Source organism: Aquarana catesbeiana, linkage group LG07 (genome assembly GCF_042186555.1).
Source record: "Aquarana catesbeiana isolate 2022-GZ linkage group LG07, ASM4218655v1, whole genome shotgun sequence".
NCBI classification, from domain to species: Eukaryota; Metazoa; Chordata; class Amphibia; order Anura; family Ranidae; genus Aquarana; species Aquarana catesbeiana.
The window spans coordinates 153,633,078-153,656,018 of NC_133330.1; the positions used below are offsets into that span (position 1 = coordinate 153,633,078).

Sequence of the window (22,941 nt, forward strand, 5' to 3'; positions counted from 1 at the left end):
TAAATTCCAGAAACATGACATGTCTGCTCCTGATGAGTGGTCGTGAACCACGAAACGCTTCAAGCTACCAGTCCCCTTCTACTTTTCCAACCCACGTTGTACAGGCTATTACCTTTTAACAGGATTTTGAGGCCAGATATCAGGCAGGCATTACTTTGTATTAACCATCTACTTATTCTGACACCTGGTGATCCCTTGTTTTTACGTAGTAATATTGCTCATACCCATGTTATTACTCATTTTATCTGCTATACCCTTGATAACAATGCTAATGATCCCTATGTTGATCTTTGGTTATCAATGCTAACATTTTACCAAGTGTTAATTTTGACATTGTTTGATACCATTGTTTGTATGAATATGCAATAAAGCTCATTGACCCACCGTTATGTGTCGGCTTGCAAACCATTGGCTTCATTTAAAGTCCCACTCCCTCCTTCCTTACTCGCTCGCTATTGCTTGTGGGTTTTTAAATTCTATTGTAGTCATAGGGATGGAAATGTGCGACCTTACCCGGCGCAATTTCAATTAAAGTCCCATTTTTTCCCCCTCCCCTTTGTTGTTCATAATCCCATTAAAAGGATTCCATTCATCTTCTACGATATTTCTTGCCTTTGCTTGAGGTCTTGAGACTTCACTTCTATGTTTCTCAATAATATCATAATAATCTGGGATATCTAAACTGATATTATATATCCATGCACAGCATTCATGATTTTTAGTAATCTCACACAAACCAGTAATAACAGATCCCAGACAGATCCTGCAAAAAAACAGTTCCTTCTTGATTTGCTCTCAACCATGACCAGGCCTTATCAGAGATACTGAATAATTCCTTCCTTTCTCTATATTGTAAGATCTATTTTGGGTGATTTATGGTTTGTAGAGCATTTATGGGATCATCTGCAGTAAATGCTTTTAGCATAGGAGTTAATGTGGCTAAATTTTACACCATACCTTCACTCAATCCAGAACCAATGGATAGCAAATGGTCCCACATACATTATCCTCCAAAATAAATCGTCTAGCAGTTGCAAACTTCAAAAGGCAATTTCTACCTAAAGTTGGAAATGTTGCCAATACTCTAAAAGTAGTATGGTAGAGTGGATGGCTACCATTAGCCATTGAGAAAATGGTGTTAAGAATGTCACTACTTGTGTTAATATTAGGTGCTGCATCTTTAGCTAAACCAGTGAAGTTTCAAATTGACTGATTACATATGTGTTGATTTTTCATCTGAACTTTCTCCTATTTTAAAATACCAATCAGGGCGGTATAGTTGGTTAATGACATGGAAAGGTACTGACCTAGTTTTGGCATTTTCTGACACAGTGCTGACAATTACATAAGGTATTCCCTTCAACATTGGGGTGATATTCAGTGGAACCGACATTAGGGGAATTCTAATAGCACCAGGATGCAACAAGCTACACACCCAAAATGTATCATAACCTGATGCCCGAGCATATTTATACTTCAGTCGTAACAAATACATTTTCTTAGTCTCGTTTCCTCTCCTGATGCATAACTTCTCTTTTCAAGTGTATGATGTGAATTTTGTTTCAGGGAACATATGAAAGCAAGGTCCTCTGAATGATAACATTTATTATCCATGGCTGGGGAACACAATCCGACAACTCAATCCCATCAGCAGGAAGAACTTCCAAGATGTCTGGGAACTGATAATTGACATCTTGAGTCGAGTCTGTCTGAGTCAGAATCACTGTCCGTTTCTCTTCCTGGGCTGTTGTTTGGAGACTTGTACCACCTGCTTCACTCCCTACCTTTTTATTCTGGGTCACCTGTGGTTCCCTCTTTGTCTTTATCTGTTACTTTATCTTTATCTCATGTCCTGTGATCCTCTGGAACCTTCCTCACCATTGATGCATGGACCCAGGCCTAGAAATCAGCTGTCAGCACTGCTGTTCTGGTCACCGCTGTTGGCTCCCCATATGGTGGATTAGTAGTCTTGTGCCTGTGAAGCTCCTTTACAACCACTCAATCTCCTGGCACGAATGGATGTGTTGGTTCCTGGGATGGAAGTGCAAAAGAGAGACACATCACCGTAGATGCCGTTCAATGTCCTAATAAGGTTAATCACATACTCCTCTTGAATCAACTCTAAATCACCAGGCATCATAACAGTAGGACCAGTGGTCCAAGGTATGGGAAAAGGTCTTCCCATCAAAATCTCAAAAGATGTTTTATTGGGAGTCATCCTTATCTCTGCTAAGACAGCAGGTAAATATTTCACAAATGTTCCACCTGTGGCTTTCCTCAATTTCTCTTTTTACTGTCCTGTTCATTCTCTCTACCATCCCCGAGCTCTGAGGATGGTAAGGAATGTGAAACTTCCACTCAATTGCCATTCATTTTGAGACTGCCTGTGTTACCTGTGAGATGAAAGCTGGACCTTTTGTCTGAATCTATGATTCTAGGACAGCCCCAACTAGGAATAATTTCCTTACACAAAACTTTGGCTACTGTTTTTGTGTCTTCCCTCTGCATTATTATTGCCTCCGGCCAGCGCGAAAGACGGTCTGCAATGACCAGCAATAATTTTCCTGCCCTTCCTCTTGGCATGTGAGTGAAATCTACCTGTAACTCTTGAAATGGGCCCTGTGGAGGTATTAAATGTTCACGTTGGCCATATCTGTTCCCAGTGGTATTGTTTCTAAGGCAAATGATGCTTCTGCCTACCTGATCCTGAACCCTATCCTTGAGATTTTGTTTGAAAAATCTCTTCCTGAGTTCCTGCAATGTCAACTGATGTCTCCTGTGTTTTACCTTACAGGTGTATATATATAAAAAAAAATAAATAAAAAAAAAAGTGTCAACGGGTTTACTACTGCTTTAAGTTCTTCAAAACATGGTGCGTGATGTGCAGCACTGTATTATGTCCCAGTGTTATCACCATTGCTGCCTCTACACCCATAGCACTCTTAGACACGCCGGCATGCCCTGTACCAGAACTGGGACTACTCTGGAAAAATATGCCACCAGCCTCAAAGAACCTCCTTGAGTCTGGGCGACCACAGCAGCCAGCGTTTTGGCATTATCACGGGTAAACACATGAAAATCTGCAGTATAGGAATGCAGGCCCAGAGCAGGACTTCAAACTAAAGAGGACTTCAAGGTTTGGTATGCATCTGTCCGCTTTTGGCTCCACAATATACAGTCACCATCTCGACTGTCAGAACCGCAGTTCTGAGTATGTTGTCATAGTGAGAACAGTCAGGTATCTATTGCCTACAGTAGTTTATCATGCCAAGAAAGGACAGCATATCCTTCTTGGTCACTGGGCCGGGCAAACCCAGAATGGCATGAATTCTGCACTGACTCACTTTGCGTGTGCCTTTTTTCTCAATGTGAAACCAAGGTACTGTACGGACTCCTGGCAATATTGTAGTTTGTGTTTTGCCACGTTGTGTCCTTCTGAATCCAGATATTCTAACAGAGAGCGACTATCTACTCCTACAGGACCTTCTGCTCGGGCTTGCAACCAACAAGTCATCAACATACATAAGTAGAACAGAACCCAGCTATGGTTGCCACCCTTTGAGACTCCCAGAGGGACAATGAGTAAACTTCCGGTGAGTCTATGAAGTTTTGAGGCATTCTCCGCCAGGTTCACTGACGGTAAACAAGCTTCTTTTCATCAAAAATAGTAAAACTCTGTAGCAGTTGTGTCTCTTGGTCCAATGGTACCGAAAAATATGCGTTTGACAAATCAATAACCTCAATTCCTTATGACACCCAATATTATACTGTTATCAATGATGGCACATCTGGGACTATAGATGCTGTGGTTGCACCATGTTGTTTATTGCTCTGAGATCTTGTACAAACTGGTAAGAGCCGCCTGGCTTCTTAATTGGGTTGATGGGTGTGTTGTAGGGAGAAATCCCTGGAGTCAATATTCACTGAGTTAGAAAAGATTCAATCCATAGTGTTATGCCTTCTATCTTTTCCTGTGACAGGGCATATTGCTTCAGAAAACCTGGTGTAACATTTGGTTTGAGCTTAGCTTTGTACGATGTATATGGAATGAAACCAACATCTATTTTGTCTTTTGTCCATACCCTGGGATTTATGTCGGCTAACTCATCCATGTCTGTTACTAAAAAAAAAAAACAAAGGGATGACTCCATGTGTACCCCTCCCTCCTCATCAACTGTAATGATAGGTTGAAGTTTGGCCATTAAATCCCTGCCTAGTAAGTTCAGTGGACAACCTGGCATGACTCTCTCTCTAAAAGAGTTTTTTAAAAAAATTCTTTACCATCCTTTAAAGATGCGTAAAGGTGATGTTTCAAATGTTTGTACAGTTCCATTTATACCCACAGATGGTTCACAAGGGTGCAAAGCCCCTTTTATAGAGCAACGATACCCCCTTTTACACCCTCAGAAGGATCAAGCTCCACATCAAAAATATACCCATTCATTCCTTTGTAAATTTCCAGCCAACAATCGTCAGTAAGACTGTTTGTAGTAGCCCCCGTATCTGTGAGTAGTTGTACTATTCTGTATTCAATTAGGGAACGAGAGAATAGTGGGGTATTGGAACCAAGTATACATTTGCAGTAGCATGGGTGTTATACCTTCTGGGCAGCTTCATTGTGGTTTAGTGTGATACCACTTTAGTGGGTACCTAACCTGGTACTCATGTGGTTGGTTCAGAGCGCTGTGTGAGTTATCCTGGTGTTGTATCTGACCCATGTTTTGTGGCATCCTATGCAACTGTGGTGGCATATATCCCTATTTTGGTGGCATCTGATTCCAGCTTCTACCTTGCTGTACATTGGGGCACTGGCGACTCCAATGACCATTCCGACCACAGCTAAAACAGCGATCATCTCCCAATGTTTCTCCATTGTCCTCCCATATATGGCATCAGAGAGTTGTAAAGCCTGGACTTGCTGCAGCAACTTTTGCTGTTTGGGAAACTCGAAACAGCCAGCCACGTCCTTCTCCATAACAAGCTTATCAAATTCATCAGATGTTTTGTCAACCCAAGCATCAATCAGTTGTCTAATAACAAGAGCAATTTTGGGTCCAAAACTATGCATGATAATTTTGAGTATATATCAGCGTGTGTGTGCGTGTGCGTGGCGAGCCCAGCCTCCTTTCCAAACTCCTCAACCATTTGATAAAAGTAGAGCAATTTTCCTTGCTTCCCTGATGGCAGCTAAGGGGTTACGCTGAGGACTTGGACTGTTTTTTAATTATGCCATTTAGTTTCTGACTATCCATTGGTTTAAGTACAATTTCATTACCCATAACGTATGGGAAGGAACCTTGTGGAGCATTCGCAAGCATGGCGTGATCAGCTGTGTTGCTTGCTCCCCATTTCTAGTCAGATCTTTTTTCTGCCCTAAGATCTTTCAGTCAGAGTTTTTGTTCCCTTTTTTTTTTTTTTTTTTTTTTTTTTTTTTTTTTTTACACTGTTTCTAGTTTTGTGTGTCTGCGCTTTCTGCTGCGGGGCTTCAAATATCCTCTGCTCCGCATGGGGATGCATCAGATTAATCTGATATAGCTGCTGCTTCAGCATCCGTAGTCATGACCTGAGCTTGTACCTCAGTAAGAGTTATAACTCGCCTTGTAATGTAACTGTTCTTTATGCTGGCCAAATCCTGTCTCCATTCTTCTCTCATCTGTTTAACCATATCAACTAATCTCTGCGACATTGGGGAATCCATAGTGCGCAGAATAAAAGCTGGAATTGTGGTGCTTCCTGACTGTACCAGAGGACAAGGGGAAGTGCTGTCCATTGTGGTAAGTTCAGGAGAGTTGAGCTAAACCTGTAAGTCAATCTGAGACAAGTCAGGTGACTGAAGTTAATCTGGACTAGCCAGCTGTGATGTAGGAGTTACTGAAACCTCAGCTTGGATCACTTGTGCCTTACCAGGGGGTGGTTAAACATGAGCAGCACTCTGCGGTCTCTGCTGTTGGTGAGATCATCTTGTTTAGATAAGCGGGGCTACAACGGCATGTATGGAGGGTGTTGTTTGAAAGGGTTATTGTGGCCCATCGCAGGCATTTAAATTGGAGATGAAGGAGGTGCACTCAGCTGGGGAACAATTGGATAGGGACCAAAGAAAGGGAATATGTCCTTGTCACCCATTAACAAACCCCTAGTCATGTTCATATGGAACTCCTCGTTAGAGCCATCACCGGGAAAAAGGCTTGGAGGAGCCTACAGTCTCTCATCCTGCGAGCAAGTCCACCCAAGGATTAATGTAATAGTAATCATTAAAGTACAACTAAAGGCAAAACTTAGTTTTGGATAGAGTGGAGGGGGATTAGAAAACCTGTCCGTTTACTGCCCCCCCCTTTTTTTTTTTTTTTTTTTTTAATGTTTTTATTAAAGTATCTGTATGGTACACGAAATTAGACATTGAGCCAAATATTACATACTTGAAATACATTGTTATCATTGAGGTACATATAAAGTGCAGATAAAATCAAGTTGTTAATCACATAAATCAACTAGAACACGTAGAACTGTAGTAGGTCTTGGAACTAGAAGGACACGTATGAATCTCCTGGTGAAATCCTTGTGGGATTGTACTGTAAATTCCACCGTGAGACCGGGTATATCACCCACACACCCCTGTCGGGAACTAACTGTGCGTGGGTGGGGGCATTACCTGTCTAGTTTACATTTGCTGTCTTGCCGGTTTCCCGGTTGTGGAATGCTCATTACAGAACGTATTAGGTTTTATGGACAGGTCCAAATACTACTTCGGATTCTTGGTGTAATGGCCAAAATCCTATTCTAGTCGATGTTGGAGTTTGAGTTCCAAGCCGTTGAATTCTAGAATCTGTCTGTGAGCCTGGTGTATGATTAAGGGGGAAAGTAAGTAATGGAAAAGGGGTGTGGGGAAGGGGAGGGGGTGTGTATCCATAGGTAATTGTCCGGCTTGTTTGTTAGGTGTCAAGTCCTACCCCCCAGGTCAAGCTATGAAGAACCAGTTAGGATGTTGCGGTATTCTGTTGATTCCTTAAGGTAAAGCCAACAGGCCCATATTTTATGGAACTTAACTGGGGTATCCCGTGCCTGATGAACTAAGTCTTCCATCTCAGCTATTTTTCTAACTCTATAGAGCCATTCGGAAGTACTGGGGGGGGGGGGGTTAGTCCTCCAATGAATAAGTATACATAGTTTTGCTGCGTTTATGAGGTGTAGGGTGAGGGACTTTTTGTAGGCCAATTGGGAAATGGATGTATGGTGGTGTAGGTATTGAGCTGGAGTAAAGTCTGGGGTGTAGGTTGTGATTTGGGAGGTAAGACGATGTACCCCTTTCCAATAGGGTTGGATTTGGGAGCATTCCCACCAGATGTGTAGTGATCCGTGAGCGGTGTTGCAACTCCAACATAGTGGGGGGAATGTTGGGGTGGGATTTATGTATTCTGTCGGGGGTCCTCTACCACCTGGAGTATATTTTAAATCTATTTTCCTGCGCAGAGACATTCAAGGACCCTTTGTGTATATGGGTAAAAATATGGTCCCAGTCCTCCTGTGTTAGATCAGTAGCCAATTCCCTTTCCCACTTTTGGCTGGTCACATCATCTTTAGCAGAGACCTTAGTAAACAATAAGGAGTACACATCTGATATTACATGTCTTTGGGGTTCAGATATATTGTATAGGACTTCAAAAAGTGTTTGAGCTCTGCACCAGTGGGATTGAGAAGTGGAGCTAAGTAGGAAATGCCTTATCTGAAGGAAGTTGAAGAAAGGGATGTCCGTGTCAGGCAATCGAGAGGAGAGGGTTTGGAAGGATATTAGCTTCCCTTTTGTCAAAGGACTCTGCTCTGACTGAGAGGTTTTTGTGCGTGTTGTTAGTGCCAGGGTGCGGGATACCCAGGGGAAAGTCCAGATTTCGGTCAAGTGGGGTCAATGGTCCGGGTGAGGAAGCAATACTTAGTCTCTTACAAACAGTATGAAAAATCTGTACCGTAGGGCCAATTAGGGGATGTGTCTTACTTTCCCTTGGTGACCCTTGAGGGCTTATCCATGGGAGATGGCAGATTGGCAGTGGGGAGAACACCTCCTCGAGGCCAATCCAGGCTTTAGTCCTATTGTGTAGGTGCCAATCCACAATTCTGGCCAGATGGCATGACCAGTAGTACTTTTGTATGTCAGGGAGGCCGATTCCTCCCTTCAGTGCAGGCGTCACTAGTTTCTCCCATCTCACGTTCGGATGTTTGTCGGCCCAGAGAAATTTTAGGCATAGCTGTTTGCATGTAGCAGAAATGAGAGATGTAATTTTGATCAGAACCGTCTGTAACAGGGAAGTCTGGGGAGGATATTCATCTTTATGATCGCTGCTCTCCCGAACCAAGAAAATATGCCCTTGTTCCAGTCTTGGAGTTCCTTTTGTACAGTTTTAGGAATGAGGATGAAGTTTCTGGAATAAAGATCGTCTAATTTAACTGGTAGTTGACTGCCTAGATGGGTAATGGCATGTGCTTCCCAACCAAAAGGGCAGTTGGCTTGGCATAGTGTCACTGTGGAGGTGGGTAAGGAAAAGTTGAGGGCCCTGGATTTTGCAAAATTTATTTGGAGAGAGATTTGGGGAGGGAGAAATCTTTTAAGAGGTTAGGAATTGTGGTAATGGGGTCTGTGAGGCATAAAAGGATGTCATCTGTGTAAGCCGCCAGTTTGTATTGTTTATCATTAATTTCAACCCCTTTGATGTTTGGGTTAGCCCTAAGCCTATGGAGTATAGGCTCCAGCATGAGTATGAATATGATAGGGGATAAAGGACATCCCTGTCGAGTTCCATTCGACACGGAGAAGGTGTCCGACAAGTGACCATTGACCCTGATTCTCGCTGTTGGGGACGAGTAAAGAGCAAGGATGTATTGACGCATGCGATCTCGAAACCCCACTTTTTGTAAAACTTCTGCCATATAGCCCCATGCCACTCTGTCAAACGCCTTCTCTGCGTCGAGGGACAGGAAAAACCCCGGTCTGGTGGATGAGAACAGCCAGTGGTGAACACTAATGGCCTTCAGGGTATTATCCCTAGCCTTGTGTCCTGGGATGAATCTTTCCTGATCTAGAGAGACCAGTGTGGGGAGTAGAGGGAGTATGCAGTTAGCTAATATTTTCGCGTAAAGTTTTACGTTGACGTTTATGAGCGATCTAGGCCTATAATTGGAGACCATCTTTACCTGGTTTTGGTATCGTAGTAATGTGAGCTTCGAGGAGATCTGTACTGTTAGGAGGGGGGATGCGCAATGAGTTAAGTTTTCAGGAATTGCGGAATGAGTGTGTGAAGGTTTTGTAATACTTGGGGGATAGGCTGTCAGGACCGGGCCATTTGCCCGGTTTCATTTGTTTCAGGGCTTCGATAGACTCTTCCCATGTGATTGGTTTGTCCAAGTCTGCAGCCTCATCTGCGGAAATGGGTTTCAGGCCAAATTGTGTTTTAAAGTCATCAATCATCTTCCTTCTGTCTAGGGTTGGGTCTGTCTCCGTTTGGGTAGGTAGGTCATAGAGTTTGGAGTAGAACTGTTTAAATTGGTCTGCTATGCCGTTTGAGGTCTCTATCTTACCTGAAGGGTCCGAAATGGAGTGGATGGTCGAGTTCGCCTTTTTCTTTTGAAGGGCTCTAGCAAGTAGTTTGCCTGAACTCGTAATAAATTCTTTGTGTCAGAGCGTACTTTCGCCTTTTCCCCAGGTCATCAAGAAGATCCTCCCTGGCCTTTGGCAGCTCTTTAAAAGATTGTTCTGCTAGTGATTGCTTGTGCTTTTTTTCCATAGAATTAATGCGTTCCGACATTTTGGCAATGCGTGCTTGTCTGGCTTTCTGCCGTTGCGCGGCAATGGATATGAGTTCACCCCTAATGACCCACTTGTGTGCCGCCCAGAGGGTCAGTGGGTGGGTATCAGAGGATGCATTCTCTCAAAAATATTGCAACAGGCATGTGTTTATTCTCTTTTTATATGTTCAGGGTCAGTAAGGAGGGAGTTATCAAGTTGCCAGCTTGCTGGTCTCATAGGCATTGTCGGGAAAGTTACGGTAATGGAAATAGGGTGGTGTCGTAAGGTCTATGGTTGCTGTTTGAAGGGAGTCTAGGTCTGTTTGAGTTATAAAGAAATAGTCAATCTTCATGTATTGTGTGGAGATGAGTAGAAGGTGAAATCCTTAGTATTGGGGTGCAATGTGCGCCACGTATCATGCAGGGTTAGATTGTTAAGCTGCATTTTAATAGCGCAAAGTGCTCTATATGTTATAGTGGAAGGGTCCTAGCGCCGGGAGGTGGCATGATACTGTGGGTGTTTCACTACCTTTGTGTGCAGAGGGTGCTAGTGTTTTGGGGGGGGGGGGTAGTGATGAGGGAGAGGAGTAGGATGACCGTACTCCTAATCTGAAAACTGAGAAGACTAGGGGCTTGCCCTTCCTTCCTTCTAGAAGAGTGGTATCGGTAAGGTACAGAGTGAAGGTAGAGAGTGCTGTCCCGAAAGAGGTAAACTCTAGTCTAAACTGCTGTGTGGGGGTTGAGAGAGACTAATCGGGGAAGATGTATACCAATATCATGTCAGCCCACCGCTACTAACTCCGACGGGTATAAGGAAGTGCATGGGAAGTGTGCTGTTTGTGTATTTTTGGTGCCACCAACAAAGATGTTCTGTAAGATGTGGCTCTATAATAACTGGCCTTAATGCCGGCCTTGTCTAGGTACGGTGAGCAGGGGGTATGTAACGTTTGTGTCACCATTCTGACCGCAAAGAGCTTCGTATCTATAATGAAGCATTCAAAAATGGGGTACATGTACATTCCATATCAGCATAATAATAACTCTAACTTCAACGGTTGAAACAATATAATCGAGATGGCTATGCATATACATTAAGCAGTCATGTTCAATTTTCTAAGGTAGCTACAGGGAGGTGTGGTGTAAACCAGCATGTCTCAGGCTGGTAAAAAGGCACCACGGTGTCCGGGATGTAAAAAAAATATGCCTGACAGCTGTATAATCAATGCTGGGGGTTGTGTTGTCCGCGTGAGGATCAGGGAATGTTATCTTCGGGTGCGATCAACAAATCCCCCCTCACTCCAGTGCAGGCTACATAATACCTTGTAATCTGTAGTGTGCAGTCACAGTGAGTATGTTTAAGGCAGTTTGGGTGAATTCTAAAAGGGCACTCGTGCGAGCCCGCTGGAATCTCTGATACAAACATTAAGACCACCGGTCAACCGTGGGGATGAGAGGGACAACACTGGGCCCATCATATAAGCAGATGCAATTTAGTCAAATGCTTCAGGGGTCCCCTTGGTATAAAAGAACCTGGGGGTATGATTACGGTTCTGTTTGGTGAGAGAGATACTCCAGCAGGCTCCCAGCGGTGCACTTATTATTCCCAATCTTCCCCTGTACAGAGTAAGCAACTGCACCCTAGGTATCTGTTGTCAGTCATGCTAGAGTTTGTAGTGCATAGTCACGATCAGATGCCTTTTAACCTAGAAACATGCAAACATTAAGGGGAAAACTTGCATAAGTCATCCGCTTATCACCCTTGATGCGACGATGCCCATCAGATATCGAGGCTGTAGGGGGCCATCTTGCGAGGCACACTGTCAGTTTTTTAAACATTAGGAATTGAGCACAGTCTCCTGGTAAGCGTGGCTCCGACACCTGAGGATGTCTGTGAGAAAGTCTAACCCCTCCAGGTGCATGGGCCCTTCGTAGCTGGTGTGGCATCAATGGTGGTGAACTACCCACCTCGAGGAAAAACTTGTGCAAAAGTAACACGTAAACTAAAACCATTGTAATAGGGAAAAAAGAAAGGTAATCATTTTCATGAACTTATCTATGGTAGGGGTGTCCCTCTGCTCAGCTCACAGGCGGTTGACCATGATATGGCCCAATGTCACGTCTGGCTCTTGGTGGGCGCGGGGATTCGGTTGGGCTGATGCTGTTGTGGGAGCTTCTGGCAGATTTGTGGGATCTGATACCCGAAGTGGATCTGGTGCCTTGAGCTTCCATCGGTTCTTCTCGTCGCTGTTCTCATCTGGGTGCGTGGCGGCGGAATTCAGCATACTGATTTGGAACCTCCATCACGGGGATGCCCAGGGTGTCTCAAAAGGACTGGAGTTCCTTAGGTACTCGCAGCAGTGCTGTGCGGCTTTGACTGGTGGCAGAGAGGCCAAAGGGGAACTTCCACCTATAATGTATGCCTTTGGCACGCAAAGAGTCCCGCAGCGGTTTCAGGTCTCTCCTGTGTTGTAGGGTAATACCTGAGAGATCTTGATATATGTGGATGTCTGAGCCCCCATGGGAAAGTTGGATCCTGTTTCTCGCTTTGCGGAGTATTTCTTCCTTCAACTTGTAGTCCACCAAGCAATGGGGGGAGGGGGGGGGTCATTGTCTCTCCCTTTCGGCCTGAGTGCGCAATGGATGCGTTCCATCTCCACAACTGTTTGCGCCGGTCTGTGCAATAAATTATTAAACAAGCCCGATATGGTAGGTGTTGGCTGTTCCGGTTTAACTGATTCGGTCAGTTCTCTAACACACAGGTTGTGGCGTTTGCCCCTGTTGTCCAAGTCCTCCACATGGCGTTGGAGGTCTCTTAGTTGTGGGTCACTCTGCGGAGGACCATGCCATGTTGAGCTGAGGTCTTCTCCACTTCCGACACTTTGTCAGCTATGGCGCGGATGTCCAGGCGTAGGTCAGCTATGGCCACTGACAGAGTGTCTTTCATGTCCGCCGCCACCGCTCTGAGGTCAAAGATGCTGGGGTGTTGCTGATGGTGGGTGTTATGATCCCCCAGCTCTGGGGAAGGGAGGACAGGCGGCACTCCAAGCATCAGCGGTGCTGAGTCCTGTGACGGTTCCTGGCGGGAAGCCACCATGCTGTGTCTCTGGGTTTGGAACAGCTAAGGATATTCTGGCTCATACCGCTCTGTTGTCCGCAGGGATAGCAGGAGCGCGAGGCGGAGGAGTTCCGTGAAGCTGTCCCCATGCTTGTTTGGCTGACAGGGCGATATTGAGCCTCCTATGGAGAGGATATGCAGCAGCGGGAGCTTGTCTCTCAAGCGTCCATCTTCCTCCGAGGTCAAACCACGCCCCTCATCCTCTCTATTTGTCCTGCTTACCATTATAATTGAAAGTAAAAGAAAATACCAAATTTTGGGTTGTCCCCAGAAAAGTAATAGAGGGTAAATCTTCCAATGGGGACACTAGTTATGATCTGGGGGTTCCCAAGGAATTCCCTTAATTTGCAGGGATTTCCTCTCACTTCCTGTTTGGCTATGGGACAGGAAGTGAAGGGAAATCTCCGCAATGAAACAGAGATGGCAGGGAAAAAAAATCCCCTTATCGTGGTATTTGCCCATCCTAGAAGCAAATGCAAGTAATGCAAGTGGTCTATGTACGTCTGTGAGATATGCCAAGCGTAGTATGGACCGGAGGAATCGCTGAATTAACAACTACGAAACCAAAACCATACTCGCGATTCGTTCCTCTTAAACCACAACACACAGAAAATACTCTTACTCACTCTTTTAGCTGCCCAGATTGCTCATTCCGTTTCCCCGGCTATGCGTCTTGACAGCCTCCAGAGACTTATTGCAACTGCTTTGAAGTTTCATAGCAAATCATGTGCATGAAAAATTGTTTTCTCTGAGCGTATTGAAGGAAGTCCCCTAACCTTCATGGATACTAATATTTTCTCTTTGTTAACCTAAGTCCCTACTTTTTCTACCAAAGCTACCACAAGCCCAGCTACCAGTGATACTACTTGTGTGCACACATTTCCAGAATAAGGATGAGCTCCAGCGTGTTCGCACACTCCATGTGCAGAGCCCGCCCGCTTTGCTAATCACAGGCAGTGAGACATTTCCCGATCTCTGCAGCCGCACATCAGGACAATGTCTCACTGCCTGTGATTAGCGTAGCGCCGTGCCAACTTCCTGGCAGGCTCTGCACGTGGAGTGTGCGAACACGCTGGAGCTCAACCTTATTCCAGAATGCTATATTGGCATTTGAGGCATCTGTTCTAATAGGGGGGCAACCCAGGTGTAAGTTAGTAGTAAAACAAATTAATCACATTTTAGTGACCACACCATATCCCCAAAAATACTCTAACAAAAAGCAATTTTTAAGTTCTAGTCCTGAGTATTATTTCTGACACCACTGAAGTTGGTGGCTGGCTGTAGGCTGGAGATCATGATGAGCAGGAAATGATCTCCAGGTGAGCCACAGTGGAACGATGAGTGCTGTCAATTAACCGACAGCTGAGCAACCTGAGCGCTGAGAAGGGAGGGCTGAGAGCACAGCCCTTACAGGCTGTCAGCAGATCGGCTGCTACAAATTTGGTAGTGCCAAAAAATGGAGAGCAACTGAGCATTTGCAGAGCAGGGGAAGACTTATTTTTAATGTTTTGCATAACTATACCTGCAAAAGGGGCCAGCCTGAAGTGATCTAGCAGGAGTTCATTTTCTGACTAAAGTTCCACTTTAAGGTGAGGAAATCACCTCTACTTTAAGCCTACTTTGACTGGTGTGAAAGTAGGCAATTCAATCCCTGGGAATTTGGGAATATTCTATTCCTCACATCCATTCCTTCCTCCAGTCTGGAACGGACCAACATCTGGTTCTTACTCTAAAGGTACAGGCTTCTGTCTTGTCTATTCTAATCAAACTTTTTGCTACATGTGTGCTTGTCAAGACCTTTTATACAAAGAATTATATGTTAGTCCTCCATTCTGACCTCCTGTGTACTTTTGGTTCTTCAAAAACCGTAAGGAGAAGGAGCTGGAGGAGACCCCATCGCCTGATGTCGGGATAGGTGTCATTGCTGGCGCAGACACCACAAGCTGGACTGGAGAGAAAGCGAGTGCCAGACTGCCAAGGGAGTGGAGGAGAAGCAGGCTTTCAGAGTCCACAGGAAGAAAATTGAGAGATCATTTCCTCTATATACCACCCCTCTGTGCTCTCTGGCATTGAAAATGAAAGCTTTGTTAGTTTTAAAAAAAAATGGCTCATAACTTTTTTTTTTCCTTAAGCTGTCTTCCAGAATCAAAGCAAATTTGTCAAGCCCTGTCCTAGTCCCTACTTAGGGACTTTGCCTAAACCACCAAAGTTGGGAAAATTAATGTGGCAGCAAGAGTGGGTTGAAGAGGGAACATCTTTGTTCTATGAGTACTCAGCCAAGACACCATGTTTGAGGGAGGAATGTGGAATCCTCTAATGTTAAAATGGAAAGTACATCTCAGTTTAAAAAGGAATCTGTGTCTAGGTGAGACAACAGCTCGCTAAAATTAAACTGGTAGAGTGTCCTCCACTATGAAGGAAAGGACTACATCTCAAACAATCCTCTGGAGGAAACCCAACAACATACAAAATATGAAGTATCTCTGCGTCAGATTCTGATGGGAAAGGAGACAGTGGGTGTTAAAAAAAAAAAAAAAAAAAAACCCTTATGATTATGGGGAGCAACAAGTTGCAGTCATAAATCCCTGTATAAAAAGGAAAACCCTGCCTAAATGGAAATATAGATATATAGAATATTGTGTACATTCTCCATATGGGTAAATGCCTTATTTGCTTTTATTGAACCATGTTATTGATATTACAGATCTGCTGTCCTCAGATTTCTGTCTTCTAAATGCAGATAATCTGTCTCTGATTTTGTTTCTTACGTCTTCTTTTTTTTTTTTCTTTTCCAGGCCCTTTGGACAAGCACTCCGCCCTTTCTTGGATTCCATTCAAATTCAGCCACCTGGGGGTAACAATTTTAACAGGCAAAGTGGTCCAAGTTAACGGAACAGAATTGGCTTCAACGTGGGCAGTGCCCCACTTTTTAACTTAAAATATTTTTATCACCTGTTTTAGACTCAGACTCATACATGTTCTTTGTTTCATGCCATTTACATTTTTAATGCAAGGACCTGAAACAGTACTGAGAAGGCTTGTAATTTTTCTATCCATATCATAAAAAGCGTTCTCCACTTTAACTGAATTAAAATGTCCCTTTGAGGCCCTTCGGTTGGGTAACTCAGAGGTATGCACACCTGCTTTAAGTCAATAGCAAAAGACCTTGACAATGCTGCTATTGGGCATGTCCATGAGCCATTGTATCTGAATGGACAAGCTGCTATACCAGTTTTCACCTTTTTGTACGATCTCTAGGATTGTATTCCTTCAAAACTAAGGGGTGAGGGAGGTGCCTGAAGCAGTTAAAGTGGATAACCCCTTTCAGATTGTGTCGATTCCCTACAAATCGAGTCATTTGTTTTATTTTCATATAGAACTGGCCAGACTAACTTCAAGAATAATATGTGTTCTGAATAGTATGTCCTGTTTGTTACCTCTTCCATAGTGTTACAATCGTCTATATGCCTTCACTAGATTGTAAAATATTAGCTCAAACTACTAATTTTCTTGTTCTTGTAATGGTTATAAACATGAAATGAGTAACTGGTTTATATCGGTTATCTGACCTAGTCCAAATAAGCAGTACAGCTGTAAATATTACATGTGTAATGTAAACTTACACTTAATGCAGCGATAGTATACCACCTGCAGTATAAAGGTTGCCATGGGCGGTGGTGTTCTTGAAAGCATAGTGTTTGAACTTTGCACCTCCTTTGTTGATTCATTCTAAGTACTTCAAAACAGTGCTTTAGGCTGTTTTTTTTGTCTGTACCAAGGTTGTTTTTCTGCAGGTTAACCTTTATCCTATTATCTTGTTCATTGGCTCTGATTTATTGCCTGTAAGCTTTACCATAGATTGATATTGCCTTTCTTTGGCTGTCCATACGTAGTCAGATCTAAACGGCTAAATACAAATTCCGCTCTTCACCAAAATCGACATGCCTTTGATGCCACAGTATTTGCTACCTGCTTGTGCAACATATTATTTAATATGCGCCCAAAAAAAAATTATGTTCACATACAGCAAGATTGGTGTCACCCTCATCTGTGTTTTCAAACACTGCCTAATCATTATTAGCCGATTCAATTCCAGTAACTACCCTTTCTGACCTTCTGCAACTATAATATAGATTTCCATATGTCTAGGCATTTGGCAGCTCAGAATTATTTACTTTGAAAGATCCAAACACACAAATGTATATTGTCAAATCATTGAATATTGGTTTTATGTGAATATACTGTGAGCACTGTCGGCCCAAGACCGTGAAACACATCTTGCCCCTTCTAGTTTGCATGTTTATCACTTGTGTCAGATGATGGCTACCTATGGCACTTAAGTTCTAGCTCCTTATCAATGATTACGTCTCTTTACATTTTACCATGAGCAAAAAATTATGACCGCCAGGTCGCTGTCTGCAGAAGCTATTATAAAACTCCTCACCTGACCATTTGTGACACGGCAGTCTGCCCATAGCTGTGTAGTTCCTCATGAACCCTTTACAGTCTGATGCTGACTTGGGGATGCTTTAATATCAGATTGCATTTTACATCAGATCGCAGTATCAAGTCACACTTTTTTGCTTTGAGAAAAATTGTATATCTCCAAAGGAATAGAAAATGCCTTTTTGGCTCTATATCTATAGTGAGAAACATTAACTATATAATAAACTAAATATATAAGGTATTCACAATATGGCCCCAAAAATATTGACTTTGTGTCTGGATACCAGGTTCCTAGATAAAGAATCCGATACTCATGCTTCACGCTATGTACAAATAATTCTAGAGGGAAACTTTATCATGTATCTCACAATTAACAAAAGTTTTAGCCCAGCAGAATTGAGGTAGGATGCAGTATAACTTCACCTGGAATAATGCCAGATTTGGGTGAAGTGGGCTAAAGTTTTATGACGTATGTTGTGCCTACTGTTGGTGAAATAGGGGAGAAGGAGATCCCTCACTACTGCTCCAGCCTTGACAGATGTTGGCCTAAGCCAAACCCCCTTCCATGACCGTTTCCTCATTAACACATTTAAGTGGGATCATTGGATATTTAGTGGCTAAAAGGGCCTTCTGTTACATTTTTGAAGTCCCCAGACTAACACGAGGTTAATTTGATAAGCTTTTTTAAGGAAGCATTTTTTGGGTCTCGGTATAATGGTAACAGACAGGGAACCCCAACATCTCAGTCCCTAGAAAAAAATACACATACACTTGGAGCCACCCCCCAAGAGTCTTAGTTGTACATGCACAGTCAGTTTAGTTTATTATGCATGAGCAGATCGCTCATATTTTGCTAAAAGGTGTTTTACCTTAAAATGTGTATTTAATGAACATACATTGACATTTTGTCTTTGTGTAAAGCTCTAGTGAGTGTAACTTCTGATGTCTACTTTTTACTTGCTTGCTATTCCATATTTCATGGGAGCTTTTATTTGCATTTTTTTTGCAGACGTGACATAGTGTGTCGTATGTAGTCAGTCTTGTTAAAGATCTAATGGTTCCAGTTTGTTTAAGTAAGTCCATTGTACATATTCTAGAATTGCACTTATGAGATGGTTGGTCATACTGTAGGGAGGGTCTGATGGGTAAAACTACCCAGGTGAATTTATCAACCGCTATCATTATCAAGCCTCTCATAACTATATTATATCTGAAGCTGCAATACAATTCTTCAATGATGCCAAGATTGAAAAGTTGCTGTTTCTGGCAAGAAGTTGTTCAACCCATAAGGATTTTGTGTCTCTGCAGGGAAAATATTTTTACTATAGTGGTTGGACATGTTGGAATGTGTAGGTCATCTGGGTTGCTGGCTTTACTCTAATACCTGTAAATGTTGAACTGTTCTCATTAATAAAATGTAAAGTTGGCTTAGATTTGTAGCTTTTCTCCAAGGCAGTATACCAGTTTAAATGACTCACTGTACATTACTGGACATTCTATTACTTGAAAATATTTCTATTTCAATCTTTCAACTTTTATCTAAAAGGTTTCAGTATTTTCTTGACCAGGGCTATTTTGTGGGGGTTAAAACATCACAGCTACACTTGAATCCCAATTGAACATTCAGCTTAGTTTTTGTTTTAATGCACTTGGAATGTATTTAGATAAAGGTGTTGTCTTAAAGCTAAAGCTAATTTTTTTTTTTTTTTTTTTTTTTTTATTAATCTTTGTATACCCACCTGCTCTGTGTAATTGTATTGCACAGAGCAGCCCCTAACCTCCTCTTCTGGGGTCCCCTGCTGGCACTCTTGGCTCCTCCTCTTCTGTGTCTGCCCCATAGGAAGAACTTGCTATGAAGGCAGATGTGCGGGCTTGTTCCTGAGTCAGGCTCTGTGCATTCATCTGCCCCCTGCTTCCTCCTCGCAGGACTTGAGAAGCAGAAGGTGCCAAAATGCCTGTGAGAGAGAGAACAGCAATACTGTTCTTAGGCACAGTGCTGTATCGAAAGAGGAGCCAGGTAAAAATTTTCCCTGCCAACCGCAGATGGGGATGCTATCTCGATCTCTGAGGAAGCAGAATTCTAATTGCAGAAGTCCAACACACGCCCCTGCTGAGTCAGATTTATTGTATAGCTCTGCAATTGGCAAAGTTTATGCTTCCTGCTGGTGGGAGTGCTCTGACTCCATAGGGGGAAGCCAGAGCTGTGCAAAGAGATCGCTGCTTCCCAATAGAGAGCACCTGTCCCACTCTGCAGCATGCTGGCAGGACACAGGCTTTTCTACTCAAGGCTGCCAGTAGTTGACCCCTTCCCCCCCCTTCATTCTGCAAACTGTCAGTAACATAATCCTTTTTATAATATATGGTAACATGTAACATCATTAGGTTCTCATTAATGCTGTACCACTGCATTAGGCAATTTGTTTGTGGAAAAGTGTACATGCAGTGTACTGACAGTTGATCTGCTTAGGGTCTTTATACCTAGACTGCCCACCTTGCATCAGCAGTTCAGTTCTGTCTCTTTCAGTCTTTACCCACAGACTCTGCATGCCTTCTATGGATATGACATTGGATCTGGTTAGCGTGATGCCAAGGATAGGTCATCGAATGGGGTTTGAGAGGGAAGTACAAAATAGTTGGGCTAGAAGGTCAGGAAGTAAAAATGCAGCCCTGAAATTATCTGGATATTTCCACTCAAATATTGGAGAATTGGTAGACTCATTATGGAACTAAATTAACTATCTGACTCATGAACCTGGAACATGCATGCCAACCAGGGATGTCAGAATTAAATGTATTATGCATTGTGTTCAAGGTCCGTGACTTAGGAAATATTGAAGGCATTACAATCGCAAGATTCTTTTTGTATTTTCGTAAGAAGAGGTCAGAAATGGCAGCCTCCATATTCTCACAACACAGGTTTCCTTTGAGGTATACAGAATGCTCACTTAGCAAAGTGAAGATGTGTTAAGTCTGAATACCAAATGGTGAGTTGGAAAAAAAAGCTCGTTTTGCACACAATTGAATTCTGGAAATAAATAGTAATTCTCCTTCTTTAGTAAACCAACCATTTACTGTTTTTTTTATGTAAATGCTGTACTGCTGTGCATGTCAATATATTTTAGATTTATTCTGTATAGAAAGCCTTCTTGGGGGTCTGAGGCGCAAGAGCAAATACAGGACACATTTGGCACTATTTAAAATGCAGTTTTCGAGTCCTCAGAACAATGAAATACCATAACTTTTACAGATAACTGTCCTTGACAAGGTGCTCTTTCCCTTTTTTTTTTTTTTTTTTTTTTTTTAAACAAACCAGATGGTCTTAAAAAAAAAATTCTGTACTGAAACTTTATTACCAAATGTGACACCATTTTGCACTTTAAAGTCTGAAATAAGTTGTCACAATACTGCGTTGTTTCAGGGTGACAACGCAATATACCTCAGTTTGGTCTTCAATTTGTTGAAGTCTGGCCGACTGTGCTCATATGATTTTATATATATTTTATTGTCAGACTTTAGCACATTTTGGAAGTTATCCTGAAATGTTGAGAGGCAGAAGCTATATAACTTGTGAAATTTCTTGGATAGATTGAAATGAGATTTATCGTTTTTACAGAGTTTGTGATTTTATACTCAGGAAATGTAAATGAAATATCAAACAGCAAATAAATGCACTTTAATGCCCTAAACTTCATTATTTAATTTTTTTTTTTTTTTTATAAGCACCATACGGTTTCATTGTGCTCACCAGACGTCCTCTTTTGATAAAGGGTCAGTTTACCCAAAACTGATATTTCAGTTTTTTTGTAGATGATGTAGGCTTTTTACCTGCAGTATCTTCATGGCACATCAGTGGTGATCTGTGCACCTGCTTTGGCAATGACCAGGGTCTCTGACTCTCCATATAGTGTTGTTAATGTATTTTATACCCTGACTGCGAACCACATGTTAAGTGCAAACACTCCAAACATGGGCAAGGGCAGTGACAATTCTAAAGTCATTGGAAACCGAGTCAGAAACCCATAGGATCTTGCTGCTGAAATTGCTAAAACTATAAGACCGTGTTTGACTCAGCCCACAGGACTTCCCTTGAATGAAATATTAATTTTAAGGTTGACTAACCCTTTAACCCTTTAAAGTTTAACACGAACCACATTTTATTTAGTAATGGGGTTGGGAGGAGTTAAATGTTTGGTTTTTACTGCTACATGTGATGGCATTAAGAAGATTTTCCTTACTACTTGTCCTTTTAAAATACCTATATAATATATTGGAGGTGTAGTTAAATGTTTCCTTACTCCCCTAAAACGGTGTTTTTGGTGTGTGTCCCCTTGGAAACCATGTCCCATATAATCCTTTCCCACTGTATCCAAAATTAATAAAACATTTTGGTTGGAGTAGGGCTTTAAAGCATAACTAGGTACCTCACATTAATTCATTATAGGATTCCATAGCATCCTGTTTGCTACATTAAATACAACTGTTCAATGAAATACATGGTCTAATGAGTGCTTAATGGTTTTGGTAGCTTACCAATAAATACCCACTATAAATACTATTGCCTACATTAACCAAAAAGGTAAACTTAATGTATGGACAATGTTTTCCAGTAATTTGTGTATATTTAATATTTATTGTCTTTTTATTTGTACTGTATTGTAAATCAAAATGTAATCCAGTTCACTAAAGGAGGTCTAATACCAAAAAAGCTCATTAAATCCCCCAGGGGATCCTGTGCACACAGAACTTTTCCCCATTAAAATCTGAGCAGTGAATGTTCAATAAAATAAATCTTTTTTGTTTCTGTCATTGCTGTCTGTAGCTCCACCCCCTGTTCTAGCTTGGAGCGTGCTTTCATTCGCAAAAATGCAAATGGACAACAGCACACACTGCCTTACTACACTTATCTGAGACAGCCTAGTGAAGTACCTGGTTTGTGCTGTTGTCAGCTTGTATATTTGTAAATAGAAGCAGTTTTGCAGCTTCATTCACAACACAAGCTGACAGTTTTCATTCTATGATCTGAATAACTGGCTGCAATTCTGGACTCTGTAAACTAAAAAGGAGAGATGAGGAGATAGCACAGCAATGTTCTGTCTGGCATCTCAGCTGGGTTCACATATGTAGGGCCGTGGTTCTCAGTATGGGGTCCGGTGCGTCCCCGCTTCCAGCTGCGATTCAGGTCAGAATTTTTGCCTGAATTCGCACCTAAACAAGGGCCAAAGATGCACAGGAACCTTTTGGAATGTGGGCCGCCGCTGCCCTGGACCTGTATGAACTGGCTCCCTTGAGAGCTGGTCACACTCGCATGTCATGCAAATTGGATGTGGAGAAACCCGCATCAAAATTGGCACATATGTGCACCTGGCCTTAGAAGTAGAGGGTGCGGATTCTCTGTGTGCTGCCCATCATGTCGATCTCCTCCTGGGCTATCGATTAAGACTTTGTCTCTGTCTATCTGTGTGGTCAAATAGCTAGGTGGGTGGGCAGGGCTAACTATCCAACACCACAGCTCAGAAACCTCTGCATGTATTTAGATGGGAACAGGTGCTATGTGCACAGGATTCTATTGGGGTTTAAAAACTCTATTTTCTTATGGTGAAAGATTTTCC

The 22,941-nt window shown here is 42.6% G+C and overlaps 1 protein-coding gene across 2 annotated transcripts in view; it reads left to right on the forward strand.

Annotated features, from left to right (window-relative positions):
* Positions 1-21,416, forward strand: part of DESI1 (desumoylating isopeptidase 1) — an 87,595-nt gene extending 66,179 nt beyond the window's left edge. The window contains exon 7 of one of the 2 annotated variants that reach the window (XM_073592733.1): positions 11-385. In XM_073592733.1, coding sequence (XP_073448834.1) covers positions 11-18 — 8 coding nt within the window. In that variant the 3' untranslated portion in view covers positions 19-385. Of the gene's footprint in view, positions 1-10; positions 386-15,681 lie in introns of those variants that run through there. The other variant, XM_073592734.1, reaches the window with a different exon arrangement.
* The last annotated feature ends 1,525 nt before the right edge of the window (positions 21,417-22,941 follow it).